Source organism: Elephas maximus, chromosome 2, assembly GCF_024166365.1.
Source record: "Elephas maximus indicus isolate mEleMax1 chromosome 2, mEleMax1 primary haplotype, whole genome shotgun sequence".
In the NCBI taxonomy this organism is placed as follows: Eukaryota; Metazoa; Chordata; class Mammalia; order Proboscidea; family Elephantidae; genus Elephas; species Elephas maximus.
The window spans coordinates 39,849,481-39,869,222 of record NC_064820.1 but is presented as its reverse complement, the minus strand read 5'-3'; the positions used below and the strand labels follow the sequence as shown (position 1 = coordinate 39,869,222).

Sequence of the window (19,742 nt, the reverse complement as noted above, 5' to 3'; positions counted from 1 at the left end):
ACCATTTTGTCATCTGATGTGATTTTCCTATGGGTTGTAAGTTCTCTATGATGTTGACAAGATGGGATTAGCAGCAGTTATGTTAATGAGACATGACTCAATCTACAAGATTGGGTTGTGTTTTGAGCCAATCTTTTTTGAGGTATAAAAGAGAGAGGCAAGTGGAGAGACATGGGGACCTCATAACACCGAGAGCAGCACTGGGAGCAGAGTGCGTCCTTTGGACCCGGGGTCCCTACATCTGAGAAGCTCCTAGACCAGCAGAAGATTGATGACAAGGACCTTCCTCCAGAGCCGACAGGAAAAGCCTTCCCCTGGAGCTGGTGCCTCGAATTTGGACTTCTAGCCTATTAAACTATGAGAAAATAAATTTGTTTGTTAAAGCCATCTACTTGCGGTATCTCCCTTATAGCAGCACTAGAGGACTCACACAGGGAGTGTGCAGCAACTTTGTGCGAATTAGGAAAAGTCCTCTTCATTGAGATTCAGGCTCCTGCTAGAGTGTACAGCTTTCAGAACACAGAGGACTGGGATTCAGCACTCACTCACACCCTCACCTGGCTGAACTACCTTACATTGAGGTTTTAAGTGATAGCAAGAAAACTAAAGCCAGGTAAAGGGTTTAGAATATAATGTGGTAGTTAGGGAGGGATATGCTATGTCATATAATGCAGTTAAGGAAGGCCTCACTGACAAGATGGCATTGAGCAGAGCAGAGACCACGAGGAAGTAAATTAGCAAATCATGCAAGTATCTAAAAGCAGATTCTAATAATAGTAGTGCAAAGGCCCAGGGACAGGAGCAAGTTTAATGGGTTCAAGGAACAGCAAAAAGGCACTAAGCATAAGGGGGAAAAAGACATGAATGACACTGGGTCAGCAAGGAGCAGGGTATCAGGTCATGCAGGGCCTGAGAGGCAATCCACCATCTAACTACCCATTCATTAAGCCACCACTCGGTAAATACTGAATACTTACTAGATGGCAGGCCCTCTGCTCAGCTGTGAGCTTGTGAGCAGCTGTGACGTTCACTTTGAGTCCTTAGCATTCAGATCAGTATCCAATAAAATGTAAGGAACTGTAAGTCACCTTTGGGAACTCTTGGATAGTGGAGATTCTGGCCTCTCAATGTGTGTACCAGTTTTCTATGACTGCTGTAAAAAATCACCACAAGCTTTGGGCTTAAAATAACATAGTTATTAAGAGTTCTGAAGATCAGAAGTCCAACATGGGACTCAGCAAGGCTGGTTCGTTCTGAAGGCTATAGGAGAGAATCCATTTGCCTGCCTTTTCCAGCTCCTAGAGGTTGCTAGCATTCCTTGGCTCATGCCCCCTTCTTCCACATTAAAAGCCAGTAGTGTAGCATCCTCAAATCTGTCTGTCTCTCACTCCCTGCTCCACTTAAAAAACCCTTATGATTACATTGGTCTCTCCAGGGATAATCTAGGAAATTTTTTACAAAAAGTTCCTGTCCCAGGGCCTTTGCACTTGCTTTCTAATTAGCCACCTTAATTCCATCTGCAAACTTAATTCCCCCTTGCCACGTGTATTGGTTTCCTAGGGCTACCACAACAAAATACCACAAATTGAGTGAATTTAGAGAACAGAAATTTATTGTCTCACAGTTATGGAGGCCAGGAGTCCAAATTTAGGGTGTCAGCAGGGCCATGTTGTCCCTGTCCTTTCCAGCTTCTGGTAGTCCCAGGTGTTTCTTGGTGTTCTTTGGCGTGTCGTAGATGCATCTTCACATGGCCATCTACCCCTATAATGCTTTTCTTTACAAAGATAGCAATCAGGTTGGATTCGGACCCGTCCTACTCCAGTATGACCTCACGTCAACCGGTAACATCCTCAAGACTATTTCCAGGCAAGTTCATGTTCACAGGTACCAGGGGTTAGGACTTAACATATCTTTTTTAGGGCACACCACACAAACCATAACATCATATAAAATAACATTCACAGGTTCCAGGGATTAGGACATGACATTTTTAGAGGGCTATCTAAAGGTAGGCTATTTGCCTACCACACTGTTTAACCTTACTTTATATGCATAGGTTTTAAAACATCTGGAAGTGACATGTAGGGACACTTCACTATCTCTTCTCCCAGCTGTTAGAAGTTTCCATTATTTGGCTGTGTCCCGCTCCATTCTCTCTTACACATCCTGAAGTTGAGTCGGCTACATTCAGTGTTAACTACAGGGTCCATTTTATCAGGAGTGCGCAGGCATACCTCTCTTCTCCTCTCCACTCACCTCCATCTCCAGAGAAGCCTCTTCATCTGCTGGAGCCCTCAATGATCGTCCCCCCTACCAGCTCCTATGGACCACTTATGGTAACCATCAGTTTAGCTCCTATTTTTTTTTGTTTCACAAATATGCGACACGCTCCCATCATGGCCAAGTTCTCCATCCTGAACTGGTGATCAGACATGGCCACTCTGTGAATACTGTTCCCTTGGTCTGTTACTTTTTCCAGCTCACTCTTTTCCTTGAAGTCCACCTTTTACCTTTGCTCAAAAAGCATCCCCCTATCTTTGCTAGTGTTTCTGCTGTTGTCAGCACCCAACATTCCACAGTTAGGCCACGCTGCAAAAGGCTGTGCTTCGACATGTCCTGGGAGTGCGTTCCCCACACAGCATATCATGTGTTTATCTAAAGATGGGTGGGTTTAATTTTTAAAAGCTTTGGAGTCTGTCTTAGCAAAGATTATGTAAAGAAAACAAATCGATGGCTCTTATTCAGCCAACATGAGAAAAAAAAAGGCTGTTCTCCCTTACCCCGTGTGATACGCCATGCAATGTTATACCCTTCTTTTTCCTGCCTGTATCGTAGAATGGAAGTTTGTATAAAAATGGGCAATTTGAAAATTATGCAGCGACTCCTTGCACATGTGCATACATTTATCTATAGGATAGGCATTACATCATTTTTGTAGCAGTAAAATGTCCACCAGTGAGGAACTGGTTAAACAAAATATGGCACAATCATACTGTGAAGTGCCATGGAGCAGTTAACAAGAATGAGGTATTTGTGCTGACAGCGAAAAGTCTCCAAGATGTTCTACGTGGAAAAAGCCTGGTTCTGAAGAGTGTATAAAGTACGCTTCTGTATTTAAAGGGGAAAGTAAAATACTTAACTGTGTGCACATATAGACATAGAATGTCTCAAGTCACCCGACACTTAACGGGTGTCGCTGCTGAACTTGATGCATTACAGATTAGGAGGTGGATTTTCTGTTTATTTCATTTGTCCGACAGTCATAGCCTGGTATCTAGCCATTGAGACACAAGAGTTTCTTTGCATACCCCCGCTTTGGCTAACAAGGCGTTTCTTGACATCTAAGAAGATTGGTTTGGGTTTCTTGCCCAGCTGAGTGTTCCCATGGTGTCATATTCTCCGTTGCATGGTTGGCCCTTGTTGAAGTTCTCTTCTCAGGGTTCATCCACTTGATAGTTTAAGACAGTAATAACTCATATACAATTTCCATAATGTTCAATGATTTCTTTTGTGCTGGACTTTAACACTGAGCATTAAAAACATGCTTTGTTTGAAAACAAATTTCAGTGTATGGTAGGTAATGGCAACTAGGGTCTGGAGTTGAGGCGGTAGAGTCACGTTGTGAACAGAAACAGCCTTAACAAAGGGAAATGGTCTTGCTATGCTGTACTGTGATGAATAATGTTAACTACTTATAACTGCACCAATTTCACTGACATTGGGTATTGCGATTACCATTTCAACCTGTGAGAATATGCCCTACAAGAGTTTTTTCAGGAATTAATTCTTGTAATGTGATACGAGAATGTATTTGAGGTTTTTTTTTTTAAAAAAGAAAAACCATGTATGTATATGTATTACTAGGGGCTCTGGTAGTGCAGCGGTTAAGTGCTCGACTGCTAACCAAAAGTGCAGCGGTTAAGTGCTCGACTGCTAACCGAAAGGTCAGCGGTTCAAACCCACTAGCTGCTCTGTGGGAGAAAGATGTGGCAGTCTGCTTCTATAAAGATTATAGCCTTGGAAACTCTGGGGGGCAGTTCTACTCTGTCCTATAGAGTCCTGTGAGTGGGATTTGACTTGACGGCAATGGGTTTGGTTTTGGGTTGGGTGTGTATTACTTTTTCAAAAGAGAAAATAGAGAAGGAAGGAAGAAAGGGAAAAAACTCCAGGAGACTTCCAAACGGTTAAAAAGACTCTGGATCAACTGACAGGCAACTCTGAAGAAAAGAACCATGATGCAACTGCCCCAAAACAGCTGATACTTGAGAGAGAGCTCAAGGTGAACCCAAGAGCTAGGAGATGGAAATACTGTGAACATCGTTTGACAGTCTCTAAACAGCTCCTACCAGTGAGCAGTAACGCTGCTGAAATGCTACTGAACTCGTAGAAGCCACACAGGGATTTCATATAAAATCCATTAAAAATTATGTGAATACACCAAAAATTAACCATAGAGATGCAAAATGAAACAAAGGTTTATTTTCTGCAAAAACTTCTGTAAATTACAAAGACCAAATGCTACAGTCTACAGCATATAACTTTTCAATATTTAACCAGAGTACTTGTAATAAATATGCATCCTGAATCAAGGTAAAAGGCTACACTTTATCAGGTATCCTACAAAATGTCTCAAGTTTTGTACTCTGCAGCATTTGTGTGCGGGGGCAGGGAAGGTTTTGCTATGTGTCGTCTTAAGTACTGTGACAAAAAAGTCTTTTCACATTTCTTTGGAGCATTTTTGAAACTGCTTAACTGTAATTAAACAACTCAAGAAAAGCAACACACCAAGCTTTAAAGCCATTCTGCTTTGCTGTTGGTCTTCATCCAATGGAGAACACAGCATCCAATACGGCCCAGCACCCTCTGAGCCCAGGCAGCCCCAAGGTGCATGGTCCCATCAGAGGAAGCTTAACACGTTTATACACTTTGGAGAGTTTTGTATTCGGTTTATCTCCCTCAATAGGATCAAAGCCATAAGGGAAGCTGCAAGCAAGTTAGAAACATTTTTAACCTGAAAATAAAGTGAACTGAAGTATTGTTCCCCAAGACCTTTGCTATGCGCCATAATGATACCATGTCAGGATTTTTCGTTTCAAAGCTGAAAAACTAGTTGGTACTAACAGTTTTTCCAGAGATAATTTATGGGCACTGGTAGGGCTGGAACCTTCCAAAATATTCAGTGGGTAAGATGAGGATATTCAGATACGCGCTGCAGTCCTGAAGACACAAAGGCAGAAATTCCTAGGGGTACTGGCGGCAGCTCATACTGAGTCTGGAATACATAACTACCTTTTGCTATAGCTGAAAACTTTGAGGAAAAAGTTATATTTTTCAAAAGTCCTAAGTACAGTTACCTAAAAAATATTTGTTAATAGAGACTAGTGTAAATTTCACTTATTTAGGGGTCTAGATATGAAAAAATCATTATGAGCCAATAAAAATATACAGAAAAAACACTTTTAAAAAACGTGAGGTTAAAAACTATGAGGCATTTCTTTTGGCTGTAAACACAAAGTTTACTGTAATCCCTTGTTGAAATGCAAGTGTTTGGATTTCCTGAGCTTCACGGATAACAGCAGGAGGCAAGTATGCATAGAAAATTTGTAATAGGTCAACAGTTGACTTAAAACTTTTAAGGACGATTTGCTCTTGTTTTTAAACTTCATATCTTAGTGCCCATCAAACCAGGAGTTTGACGAGCAAGTGATGAGATATATAAGGTAGAAGTGGGGAAAAGATGGGATTAGAGTTATTAAATCCACAGGATATCATGATAAAAGGTATCAGGCATGCACCTCATAACTAGTGCCATACTAATTTGGTTAGAGTTTAAATTGTGTTTTGGGATTGGAGGCCAAAGGCAAAAAGAGCCCAGCTATGCTGAAGGGCACAGCCCCGAGTATAGGGATTGAATAGCATTCACTGCACGGAGGCCTAACACATGGCTGAGAGTAAAGCCACTCAGCTGGTCAGGTGCCAAGGCGGGTAACTACCTGCCAGCATCAGCACCTGGATCTCTGGGCATGACTAATCCCAGCTCTGGAATCTGAAGGGCTTTTCACCTCTGCTGGTTTTGAAGACTCTGGGCAGTTCTAAGGAAGGCAGTCTTCTCAGGGGACCGGTCCTCAGAAGCCTTTGGAACGGGAAGAAGCTACGCTAGGTCACAGCACATACCACGGATGAGAACAATGGCAGTGGTTGCCAGTACCTCCGGATCTAACACAAAAATGGACAACAAGGGCACAGTGTCCTTTCTAGGACTCCACTTTACTTCTTCTGTGACTGGTTTTTACACATGGTAAGAATTTGCTTCAGTACTTTCTGAACATCTTCATCCATCTGGCCCTAGGAAATTCAAACAAAAGACACACTCATTAGAACTTAAGTCATGGCATAGCCTCCCCTAGGGAATGAGATGGTTGGATAGGAAGAAGCTGTTAGCTTTTCCCTCTATCTTCTAGATGGATTTGTTGTTGTTGGGTGCCACTGAGTCGATTTCGACTCATGGTGACCCCATGTGGCAGAGTAGAACTGCTCCATAGGGTTTCCTTGGCTGTAATCTTTATGAAAGCAGATCGAAAGGTCTTCCGCAGAGCTGCTGGGTGACTTTGAATCACCGACATTTTGGTTAGCGGCTGAGCACTTAACCGTTGCTCCACCAGGGAGGGCTCCTTAGATGAATGTTAGCCCCATCAATTCCCATACTGCTATGAGGAACAGAATCCAAGACAGAGTCCCACTGTTTTCCCTCTGGAGGATAATGAGGCTGGGTCTGTCTAAGCACCCAGCACAAGGTCTCTAGGTTCTTGGTTGTAAGTTATGAGCCCAGTTTAACCAGACCGCTGATAGTCACAGGGCCGAGGCAGTGCCGATGGCTCTCAGAGTATCAGCATGCCTGGAAAACAACGCCTGGGCCTCCCAGTGGGGCAGCAGCCACATCTTCCTTCATTTTCTCAACAATTGATGAAGCTGCTCCTGGTAAACAGGGCATGAGGCTCCTGACATAAAATCCAAAGCAAAGCAGAAAGCATTTTTTAAAGCTTCCCAATGAAAAGGATTCTTCTCTTCTAGTTTAATGATGGGAGTTTTGGCGATGTCTGCTACTGGGTTTCTTTAGGATACCCAGATAGTTCGCAGGGTGTTACCATACCTGCACAGCATATAGGAGATGCATTCTGTAAACTGATATGACCTCCTGGTGTTGTTTCTTGCATTCCTAGGAAAAGGCAATTTGACATTACTAAAGAGCTTACCAAATCTTTAAACAAACAAACACCTCAAAGCCGTAGTCAAATGCGGCCCAAGTGATTCCCCCTCTTTAAATGCTGACTTTTAAAATTGCTGTGACCTCACTGGGTTGTGTTTTTCTGAACATATGTTAATATTTTTAGGGGGAAAAAAGCGTATTTATTTCATATCTTGGAATGCCAACTCTATAAAAAGAAAATTCATGTAAAAAGTAGTTATTATAATCCCAAATTTGTTTAAAAAAAAAGTATATATATATACACCTCAGTAGTCTCTGATTTTGGACATATTCAAGTTAAGGATGAAGCACACTTAACGACCATCCTTTTTTTTTGTACATTTTGTTGTTAGTAATATGTACTACATTCAGCATTGCTGCATGAAATTTGCTGATGTTATTCTCAGATGTTCACTTGCATATGTTCAACGTTATGATTTACTGATCAAAACACTGCCGTATAGCAGGCTATGGCCTAGTCTACAATGAAGTCTGTGTCGATGTTAGTATAGGAAGTCTTAATAGAAAGTTGGATAATATTCAACTGTAATGACATTTGACAACTGAACTACACATGTACCCGACAGCTGTTACAACTCCGACTTCACTGTTATGACACTGACTCTGACAAAGATTTGATTTATAAAGATACTCGTAATAAAAGGCATTAATAATGAAAACTAAAAAAAAAAAAATATTCAATTTACATAAGAACTGACTTATGAAAGGTGTCAGAATGAAACCCTATAGTAAGTCAGGGACTAGCTGTTATGCAAATATACAGATACACTCACAGTAAATACTGTAAGGAAATCTATCAAATGCACAAGTGATTATCCCTTAGTGGAATTATAGGCAACTTTACTTTGGTGTTCAGAGTTTTCTGTATTTTTCAACTTTTCTGCAATGACTATATGTGTATATTTTGTTGTTGAAAATATACACAGCAAAACACATACCAAGTCAACAACTTCTGTGTATACAATACAGTGACACTGATTACATTCTTCATATTGCGTAGCTGTTCTCAATCTCCTTTTCCAGATTTGTTCCTCCAGTACTGACATAGGTTCATACGCCCCTATGCTTTTTATCTAATCTTTTACAATGCTGTTAACAATGATCCCACATAGTAAGTTTTTTAAAGAGCACAAAGCTCATGGTGGACATTCTTTACTAGTTAAGCTAGACTGTTGCTTGATTTAAAGAAGGCTTCAGGGGATATTTCTGGTTTACGGTTTCAGAGTCAAAGATTATCTCTGGATAATAGTTTCAGGGGTTCATCCAGCCTCAATGGCTCTAGAAAGTTTGGATTAAAATTAAAATTGTTCCACATTTTACCCCCTTTTGGTCAAGATTCTTCTATAGAATCTGTGATCAAAACATTCAGTAATGGTAGGTGGGCACCATCCGCTTCTTCTGGTCTTATGGCAAAGGAGGCAGTTGTTCATAGCGCCCATTCTCCATACCTTCCATGTCCTCCTCCTATTCTTGACTCTTCTTCTTCTGTTGCTCCAAGAAATTATAGACCAATTGTACATTGGATGACTGATGGCAAGCTTTTAAGACCCCAAGCACTATGCAACAGACTAGGAGGTAGCATATATTTCTTAACTAAAAAAATCTATTCTTAAAAAAAGTTACTAAAGGGAGTTACTAATCATCCACTATATCGCTGTTGTTAGGTGCCCTCAAATTGATTTCAACTGATAGCAACCTGTGTGACAGAGCAGAACCGGCCCAAAGGGTTCACTAGACTGTAATGTATGGGGGCTGATTGCCAGGTCCTTTTCCCATGGAGCTGCTGGGTGGGTTTAAAGTTCCAGTCTTTCAGATAGCAGCCAAATGCTTAACCATTGCACCACTAGGACTCCTTACTATAGTTAGTATTGTATAATCCTTGAAAGCTTAGTAACATAGCTACCAGTATAGCAAGGAGGAGAACAGGGTGGTGGCACCAATCTCAACTGGGTCCTCAGTTCATCTATTAATTCTTTTGTTTTTCCATGCTGAGCATTCCTCTAGTTCCTCTCAGTGACTATTCCAAGGATCTTAGCTCTGAACTACTCTCATTTTATCAGGAGACAAATGACCTGCAGAACACAATAAGGGGCATTTTTTTCTCCTGTGATATTCCAACAGCTACAACTGTTATGACCAAAGAACTAGCATTGAACTTTATGGCCAAAAACTACAGAAACCTGACTGTACTGGTGCCAAGTCTGTACTGAAGAAATCATAAAATTGAGGTCCTATATTGTAAATGGGAGCTAAAGACAGTCCAGAAATGTACCCTTAACAACTGAAACCTTAACAGATACTGTAGTAGGCTAAATAATGCACCCTCCCCTCCCAGATGTTCGCATCTTAATCCCCAGACCGTGAATGTCACCTTACATGGGAAAAGGGACTTTGCAGATGGGAAAAAGTTAAGGGTTTTGAGATTGGGGGAGGGATTATTCTGGATTAGCCAAGTGTAATCCCTAAATGTAATCACAAGGGTCCTTATAGGAGGGAGGCAAGAAGGTCAAAGTCAGAAGAAGAAGATGGGACGATAGAAGCTGAGGTTAGAACGATATGCTTTAAAAATGGAGAAAGGGACCATGAACCAAGGAATATAGGTAGCCTCTAGAAGCTAGAAAGGGCAAGGAAAATAGATTCTTCTTTTGAACCTCCAGAAGGAACTCCTGCAGACACCTTGATTTTAGCCTAGTGAGACCCATTTTGGACTCTAACCTCCAGGGCTGTAAGATAATAAATTCGTGTTGTCTTAAGCCACCAATTGTGGTGATTTGTTACAGCAGCCACAGGAAGCTAATACAGACACTAAAAGGCTTTCGTGGGTTAAATATGGAGAGCGGTCAAGAATCAGCTTAAGATACGTGCAACTACTAGCGATCCTGGCCCCTAATAGGATAAAGCTCTTGTCACTGCCAGAAATGGGACCACTGGTATAGGAACATAGAAAATGGGTGAAAAGTTAGTGGATGAATGTGAATAAGCAGCCTGCTCCCAGTGCCCACCAATTCCTCCCTTCCAAGCTATGCATCTCCATCCATCTCTCTGCAGACAACTGGGAATTCCACCATTGTTCCTTCCTTTGCCCTCACCAAAGAAATCTTCAGTCAATTGCCTACTGAAGCAGAAACTCCATTAGGCTTGGAATCTTGTCCTTGTCTCCATTCTGCCCTGACAGCTACATTGGTGTGTAACCTGCAGGCCCTCAACCCCCAAACCAGACAACTGAACAAGCCCCACTCACGGCCAGCTGGTTCTGGAGCTGCTTGACCTGCTGCTGCAGTGCTTCCAGCTGCTGGCTCTGCCTCTTGGAGGAGCTCGTCGAGTAGGAGAGCTGGGAGAGGCTGTTCAGGGCCTCCTTCAATTTGGTGACTTCCTTTGCCATCTCATTTATCTACGAGAAAGGACAGCTGTATCAATAGGCAAGAATGTGTCTGCAGAAGCAAAGTTTAGCTGTTCCAAAGCCTCAGAGTCATCTCTACTGGCCTCTGGGACTCGAGACTTAGGAGCAAATCTTTTTTTTTAAAGAGAATTCACAAAATGAAACAGATAACAAAATCAGTAAAACCCTCTATATCTATTCCGTTGTGTTCAGATAAAGACCCCTGAATTAAATATTTTATTTCAGTGCTTGAGAGTTACAAAGGCTGTGATGTTGATTTCCTTCCTTTATCACTGAAAACAGCAATCAGAAACAGGATTTCAGGCCTTCTGTATTTGATGGGAGACAGCTATTGCTGATGCAGATAATAGGGAGTGCATTCTAGGAACCCTGATATCTCTGGACACCTAGCTTTAAAATGAGCACAACACTCCCTCCATGGGCTCCTGAAACTCTTTTCAAACACTCACTACAAAGGAATAAAAGAAAAATAGTGCTCTAATCTGGGTGGTGCAAATAAATGGTTAAGCACTTGACTACTAACTGAAAGGTTTGCAGTTCGAACCCACCCAGAGGTGCCTTGAAAGACAGGCCTGTCAATCTGCTTTGAAAAGGTCACGGCCTTGAAAACTGTATGGGGTCACCTTGCCATGAGTCAGAATTGATTCGACGGGAAGAAATGAAAACAAATGTCTCAATGAGTGCCATTCAGAACATCTGACACGGGGATGAGGGAGGTATAGCAGGTTCCTGAACGTTCCCGGTGCTCTCTTCCATGCCCAGCACCACTGCCTACCGCTAACCTCTCTCTCCATCTTCCCATATGCAAGGTGGACGAACCAATAAGCAAGGTAAGCAGAGGCTTACTTGTGCTTACTTACTAATCTGTACTGTGCAATTTCACCTGTTTTTCACATCAGAGATGTGGTGAAACCCATGTGAAAATCTGATGTGAAAAACAGGTGAAATTGCACACTACAGATTAGTAAGTAAGCATATACTTAAATTGCTTACCAGGTCATCCACCCGTCAGAGACTGTAAATTTGAAAAGAGGCTTTGATTCTGTAGAAGGGTGCTGTGGGGTTGGGAGAGAGACAGATGCCAGCCATACCCAGAAGCAGAATCTTTCATGTGGTGAAAAAAATGTGAAATTGTTCACTACAGATGATCTGGTAAGCAAGGTAAGCACCGTGCTTACCTTGCCTTTCGGATAATCTGCCCCTGCCCTTATGCCTTTGAAAATGAGGACCAGGGAGGGTAGTTTTTATACTGACTTGGGGGAAGAAGTTCATGGAGCTTAGAAAAGTGGGGTTATGTCTAAGAGTAGTTCAGCTTCCATAAGACAGAAGAATTTTGGATTAAAAAAGAATTGAAGTTCTAGACGGGTCACAAACACTTTTCAGTTTGTGAGTTCAGTTCTGATCCCTGATATTGGCAGAGCTTCTGTAAAATGACCTTTTAAGGACAAATATGTACCACATATGTGAAAATGCCTTAGTGTAAGGGAAGTGGTAGAAGCTCTTATTTTTTAAATTCAACATACTAAGAATACATACTATTCTCACTGTAGCGCTGGCGATGGAAATCCTCACCTGCAGAGCCTCTGAGCAGTCACAACAGGTTAGTGCTAACAAATGTGTTGTTGTTAGGTGCTGTCAAGTCAATTCTGACTCACAGCGACCCCATATGACAGAAGAGAACAGCCCCATATGGTTTTCTCGGCTATTATCTTTACAGGAGGTCTTTCTCTCACAGAGCCACTGGGTGGGTTCGAACTGCCAACCTTTTGGTTAGCAGTCAAGTGCTTAACCATTGTACCACCAGGGCTCTAAATTTCATGGATGTTAAATGTGATAAAGGTTGAAAGGCTTGTGGTTGTTGTGTGCCGTTGAGTCGATTCCAACTCATAGCGATCCTATAGGACAGAGCAGAACTGCCCTCTAGGGTTTCTTAGGAAATCTTTATGGGAAGAGATTACCAGGTGTCATGGATTGAATTGTGTCCCTCAGAAATGTCTGTCAACTTGGCTAGGTTATGATTCCCGACATTGCATGATTGTCTACCATTTTGTCATCTGATATGATTTTCCTATATATTGTAAATTCTATCACTGTGATGTAATGAGATGGGTTAGTGGCAGTTATATTGACAAGATCTACAAGATTACATAGTATCTTAACCCAATCTCTCTTGAGACCTAAAAGAGAAGCTAGCAGAGAGACATGGGGACCTCATACCACCAATAAAGCAGTACCAGGAGCAGAGTGTGTCCTTTGGATCCAGGTTCATGGGTAGAGAAGCACCTAGTCTGGGAGGAGACTGATGAGAAGGCTAACAGAGAAAGAAAGCCTTCCCCTGGAGCTGACATCCTGAATTTGGACTTTTAGCCTACTTTACTGTAAGAAAATAAATTTCTCTTTGTTAAAGCCATCCACTTGTGGTATTTCTATTACAGCAGCACTAGATGGCTAAGACATCAGGTCTTTTTCCCTGCAGAGTAGCTGGTTGGTTTGAACTAACAACTCTTCAGTTAGTAGCCAAGTGCTTAACCATTGTGCCACCAGGGCTCCTAGTTAGAAATCCAATAGACATAGAATTTCACCAACCTTCTTATCTTTATCCTCTTCCAGTTTTGAAGAGCTCTCTGAAGATCTCTTCATTTCTGCAAGTTCGTCCTGAGACTGCTGGAATTTTTGCAGAAGCTCATTTACTTCTTGCTCTTTGGATTTCAAGAGAGTCTGAATATTTTCCTTTTCCCTTTTTATCTGCGAGACTTCGCTTCTAATCTGGGCAGCCTCTGAATGAGCCTTCTCTTTCTCTTTTACAGAATCCTTTAGTTTCGATGCCAACACACTCACTTCACTCTCTAAAGACGACTTGAGCTTTTCATAGGAAGACCTGGGCACCATGGCATCGGTCATTGCCGCTTTCTCTTCTAAGAGTTGTTTCTCCAGCTTGGCCACTTCCACTTCCTTCCTTGCAAGGTGTTCCTTAAGACTGCTTATTTTGTCCTCCATGTCTTTTGCAGTAGTCCGCAGCGTGGTTATCACCTGCAAATGTTCTGTGATGGAAACTGAGTTCTCTTTTTGGGCATCTACCAGTTGTTTGAGCTGGGTCAACTCGTTTAATACTTTTGAATACTGAGACTTCATTTCAGACAGTGCTTCTTCTGCTTTAGCCCTGGATATGTCTGTCACTTGCAGCAGCTTCTCGTGCTCCGCTTTATGGATATAGTCAGCCGTGACATCTTCTAGAGATTTCCTCTTCCTATAGTCCTCCAGTTCAGCCTGGGCTTCTTTGTACAGCTGTGACAGTTCGCTCACCTGTTTATTGAGTTCATCAATCATCCTGTTCATGGCCTCTTTCATGTCCCCAGTTTCATCACTGGCTTCCTGTGCCGTCTGACTTTTTAATGTGTCTTTCAACTTCATGATCTCTTCTTGGGCCTCCTGGTATTTCCCAAGCAAAAATGCTTTCTCCTTATTCATATTCTCAATAACAGAGCAATACGAACTTTTCATTTCCTCGAACTCTTCTGCAGGTGGCTTACTCACCACATCTTTCTCTCTCTCTTCAAGTTTTCCCTCTAATTCTCTCACTTTCTCTTTATTTCTTTCACTTTCTTCTAATGCTTTCTGGAGATCTTGTTTTAGCACATCTATTTCCTCCTCAGTGACCCTCAGCTCATGGAGATGTGGATAACTCTCCACACCCTCTGATGAGACGAGGCCCAGTGTCATCTGCTTCTGCACACTGAGGACCTCTTTCATAGCCTCCTCATACTTGCTCTGTGTTTCTTTAAGTTTCTGGCTGAGGTCGGAGCCGTTCTCGGAAATCTCTGTGTTGTTGAAGCACACCAACTCTGTCCCTCTGGACTGGAGCTCGGTCTGTAGCTGTTTCTTTTCTGCTTCAGAGCTCTCCAATCTCTTCTGCAAGTCCTGCAAAATCTCTTGTAGTTGCTGAATTCTGACATCACTGTCAGTAGTGGATTTACCCAAGGACTGTGTTAAAGCAGGTGGAGGTGATTTGTAGCCTGGGGGAGAGGTTTCACTTGGTGTGCCCAGGCATGGGGCCAAGTCGGTTTGGGTAGAATGGTAAGAGTCAAGACTTGGATCTGTGTCAGCCTCCTTGGGTGTTTTGGCCTGGGGAAAAAACAAGAATTAAATGGCACCAATACTGTGGGGTTAGGTGAGCAAGCAGTTAGAATGGGAGGAACAAATCCAAAATGGAGACATGGGAGAGCAGTACAAATATTTTGTGTGTGTACTTCTTGCCCCATAAAAAAATATGGTCTGGGACCTAAGAGTCAGATTAATGACACAAAGGTGATCCAGTACTTCTATTGGAACAGGTTATTTGTGCCACTTTAAAGGCACTGGAATTAGTTTTGGCTGTAAAGCCTCTGACTCAGGGAAAACTCTGAAAGATTTTTTCCTTTGTTTTTCATATCATTCTAGTGCCCAAGGAGGCAATAGGCTTGGTATAGCTATTTCTTATCAAGTTCTCAAGTATGCAAATAATCAACTTTACTAAATGAATGCCTAGTATTACATACATATACATCCAAACCAAAACCAAACCATTTGTTGTTGAGTTGGATCCGACTCATAGCAACCCTATAGGACAGAGTAGAACTGCCCCATGGGGTTTGCAAGGAGCAGCTGGTGAATTCGAACTGCAGACCTTTTGGTTAGCAGACATAACTCTTAACCACTGTACCACCAGGGATCTATATATATATGTAAATAAAATTTACCAGTGTACAGAAATGGAACTAATGAACAGCACTCAAGAAACAGATGATTTGAAACTATAAGATGCTTAGAGCTAACTACATTTTTCAAAAAAAGAAGAAACTAATGTAGATGTTTAAAACAAAATATCTCCGTCACCACTGCCAGTTGCTGTCAAGTCAACCCTGAGTCAGGGTGACCCCATGTGTGTCAGAGTAGAATTGTGCTCTGTAAGGTGTTCAAAGTTTGACTTTTCAGAAGTAGACTGCCAGGCCTTCCTTCTGAGGCACCTCTGGGTGGACCTGAACCTCCAACCTTTAGGTTAGCAACCGAGCGTGTTAACGGTTTGCAACTAATGTAAATGTTTAAAACAAAATATATACCCTTGAAAAACCCGATAGCTTGACCTTACATTCTGTGGTAGCAATCGATTTACCTACCTGTAATTTATCTTGTAACTCCTTATTGTGTAAAGTAAGGGAAGCAACTTTTGCTTGTAATAGGACAAGAAGATCTTGTTGGTCGGCTTCAGAGCTTATATCCAATAAGCTATCAGCACCTTGGAATACAGAAAGGCAATTTAAAACAATATAAAACATTAAACTGTTCCATTGTTAACTCCAAGGTAGTTCTTCCTGGTCCTGACTACAACACCCCCCATAGCTAGATACGTGAACAGCACTTTTTGGAGACTGGGGTCTCCTCGTCATGGCACAGTACTAGATACACAGATACATATAAGCTGATTCTGAAAACTGATGGGTTTGGTCATACATTTTCCATTCACCTGATTTAAGTGCCGAAACCTTGGCTGTTTTTGGTTCCTCTCTACATCTAATAAGTCCTATTTTGTCCATCATTTTCTGGAATCTGTGTCATCTCTTATCCTCAGCACCATTACTCCACTTCGGACCTTACGACCTTACTTGGAAACACTACAGATGGTTTGCTAACAAGTCTTGGCCTCTCTCCTCTCCCCAGTAAAATGTAGTCTGCACAGCAAGGTCAGATTAATCTTCCTGAAGCATACTGTGAATGTGTCAGTCTTTTGGTTCAAGTGCTTTAATTGTTCTTCTTCCAAAAATAATCTCCAAATTCCTTTATCTCGGTTAAGGCTCTATGACCTGGCCTCAAAGTACTTTTACAGGCTTATGATTCACTGCTTCTTTCTATAGATTTCCATTTGTCTCAAATTCAAGGTATCCATCATATCTCCTACGTTCTCAACCCAAGGCTGATTCTTATACTTTTTAGATGCCCATCCAGCACCTCTGTGCCTAGATAATTATCTCTGACACATCTGTTATGGGTTGAATTATGTCCCCCCAAAATATGTGTTGGAATCCTAACCCCCAAACCTATGGATGTAATCCCCTTTGGGAATGGAGCTTTCTTTGTTACATTAAATGAGACAGTGTCAGTGTAGGGTGTGTCCTAAACCTAATCACTACTGAGTTATTAAAAAAAAAAAGAGCAGATTAGACACAGGAGGAAGCACAAACTGGGGGAGACAGGCACAATGTGAAGACTGCCAAGGAACTGAGGAGCATTGAGGCTACAAAAGCAGAAAGAGGCAAGGATCTTCCCCCAGAGCCAATAGAGAGAGGCTTCCCTTATAGCTGGTACCTTGAATTCAGACTTCTAACTTCCTGAAATGCTGAGAAAATAAATTTCTGTTCATTAATGCCACACACTTGTTACAGCAGCACTAGCTAAGACAACATTCTTAAAGACCCACATCAAACTCTGCCTCCTTTTTAAAGCATTCGCTGACCATCCCATCATGAAATGGTCTTCTCTTCTCTGAAACCCACAGTAATTACTAAACCACAACTTCCTGACATCCTACTGACTATCATGCTGAAATTACATCTAAAGCACTGCTACTCAAAGTGCTCAAAGGAACTCGCTCCAGAATATAATTCAATGTACAGCTTCCTTCACCCAGAAAAGTCCTCCTACAGGGAAAAAAAAAAAAAGCTGAACAAGACGACGTGCTCAGTGACTTGGCCGACTTTCTGGTGCAAACTCCTTCTTTGTTGCAGACTGGTAGCAGTTCATGAGCCACACTCTGAATAGCATGGATCTAAATTTTCTACTGTTATGTTTCTGATTTTCTCGCAACATTTAATGCAAACAAACAAACCCCAAAATCAAACCAATTGCTGTTGAGTCGATTCTGACTTACAGTGACCCTATAGGACAGAGCAGAACTGTCCCATAGGGTTTCCAAGGAGCAACTGGTGGATTCAAACTGCTAACCTTTTAGTTAGCAGCCAAGCGTTTCTTCATAGAAAAGCTTGTTTCTGATGCCTGATGCCTAAGATACAGTGTTCTGAGTCCCCTTGACAGAAAGTCTGGTGAAAGTGGAATGAATTTAGGGGCATGTCTTAGTCATCTAGTGCTGCTATAACAGAAATACCACAAGTAGATGGTTTTAACAAAGAGAAATTTATTCTCTCATGGTCTGGGAGGCTAGAAGTACAAATTTAGTATGCCAGCTCCAAAGGAAGGCTTTCTTCTTCTGTTGGCTCTGGGGGAAGGTCCTTGTTATCAATCTTCCCTGGTTGAGGAGCTTCTCAGGGCAGGGACCCCGGGTCCAAGGATGCACTATTCTCCTGCTCTTGTTTCTTGGTGGCATGAAGTCCCCCAGTCTCTCCGCTTGAGTCTCTCTTTTGTATCTCAAAAGAGACTGCCTTAAAATACAACCTAATCCTATAGATTGATTCCTGCCTCATTAACATAACTGTCTCTAATCCTGCCTCATTAATATCATATAAAAAAATTTTTTTTTTTTTTTTTTATCATACAGGTAGGATTTACAACACATAGCAGATGACAAAATGGTGAACGATTACACAACACTGGGAAACACAGCCTAGCTAAACCGACACACATTTTTGGGGGACACAATTCAGTCCATAACAGGGCATGACTACACCTCTAAACAATAAAAACTACTACTAAGATACAATGAATTGTTTTAAAAATATCCAATGTAACAGTTGTTAAGTTATATTAAAATTGATCTCTGCTAGGAATTACAAAGTTTAATATTTTTAAATTCTGTAAATTCAAACACATATAAAATGTATAACAAACTAAGAAACTAAATGCTGGAGCAAAAAGGGGCCTTAGAAATCATTTGGGGATTTCCCAAATGCTGGCCTATGGATATCTACATTTTAAATTAATTCTGAAGGTACTGCACTACATTCTTAAACATTAAACTCTCAAAGGATAGGATGCAATAAACCCAGTCTTGGTGAAATCAATGAGATTGTGTATGATTTCATTAACACTCTTGTCTTTACACGTATCTGTGTAAATCCAAAGTGGAAAAGTTAGATTGTGGTGGCCAGGAAGGCGCTCAGCTCACCCTCCTTCCAAGAAATAACTTGCTGTTCAGCTGCAAGGAGTCAGTGATATGATGACCTTCAGCTGTTGGCTACTTCAGGCTCTACTCAGCTTTGGAGTCAAGGCCATGCCCTTCCCAGACAACGCCCAGCCAATTAACTGAAAGCATGGTAGGATACCAGGGCCTGGCTCTTTTTGTCCAATGCATAATTCCTCCAATGGGCCACTCTTTGTCAGATGTGCACTGCTGTACAAACCTAAACCCCACATAGCCTGCAGCACTCCTAAATCTCTCTCAGCCTCTGCCTCCCAGAGGATCCACTAGGACACCATCAGGAGTGGACTGAAAAGCAAGTGGTAAGATGGTCATTTTCAGATTGGGTTACTCTCCACCAGGCTGGCAAGGAGGACCCCACACCAGCTAGTATATGGGGCCCAAATAGTCCCTGGCTTAACGTGACAGCCCAAATTGCTAAAACTTTCAGAGAATGTTCTGGCACAGGGGAATAACCTGGCTGGTGGAATGACTTTTGCCATTGAAAAACGAGGGGGTGGGGGCAATGCCTACAACAGCAAGGAAATTGGCTGGTTGTTAACATTAATTCCCTACAAAGGGATTATGAAAAGCTAAGGGCAGTTATACAATTGAAAACAAACCATGAAGATAAGGCTACTTTGATAGCTTTTGAAGAGGCCCTTAACTGTTACAGTAGAAAAAAAAAACAGAAAAAGCTGAAGCCTAAATTTAGGATTTAATAGACCTGACTACTGAATGCTCAACTGAGGCAGGTCTGGAGTGCAAAGGTCAGGGCCCTGGCTGAGAAAATCTTGGACTCTGACACATGCGGTACAGGTATCTGGCAGATAACCCTGAAGATTTTGGTTTTCCAGGTTCCTCTGAACCCCAGTGTCTGCAGAGGTGGCCTACTGTTCTCAATGAAGGGCTAACACCTCCCATCCTCCGTGCAGGAAGACACTGTAGGTGCCTGCAAGATAACAGGGGCA

At 41.9% G+C, this 19,742-nt stretch overlaps 1 protein-coding gene across 4 annotated transcripts in view; it reads right to left on the bottom strand.

Annotated features, from left to right (window-relative positions):
* Positions 1-4,462: 4,462 nt before the first annotated feature.
* The window catches only part of RAI14 (retinoic acid induced 14), a 201,860-nt gene continuing 186,580 nt past the window's right edge, over positions 4,463-19,742 (bottom strand). For all 4 annotated transcript variants that reach the window (XM_049861884.1, XM_049861902.1, XM_049861892.1 and 1 more), the window contains 5 exons: positions 15,821-15,939; positions 13,254-14,789; positions 10,509-10,658; positions 7,151-7,216; positions 4,463-6,345 (listed from right to left, as the gene is read on the bottom strand). In XM_049861884.1, the coding sequence (XP_049717841.1) occupies positions 6,268-6,345; positions 7,151-7,216; positions 10,509-10,658; positions 13,254-14,789; positions 15,821-15,939 (1,949 nt within the window). In that variant the 3' untranslated portion in view covers positions 4,463-6,267. The remainder of the gene's footprint in view (positions 6,346-7,150; positions 7,217-10,508; positions 10,659-13,253; positions 14,790-15,820; positions 15,940-19,742) is intronic.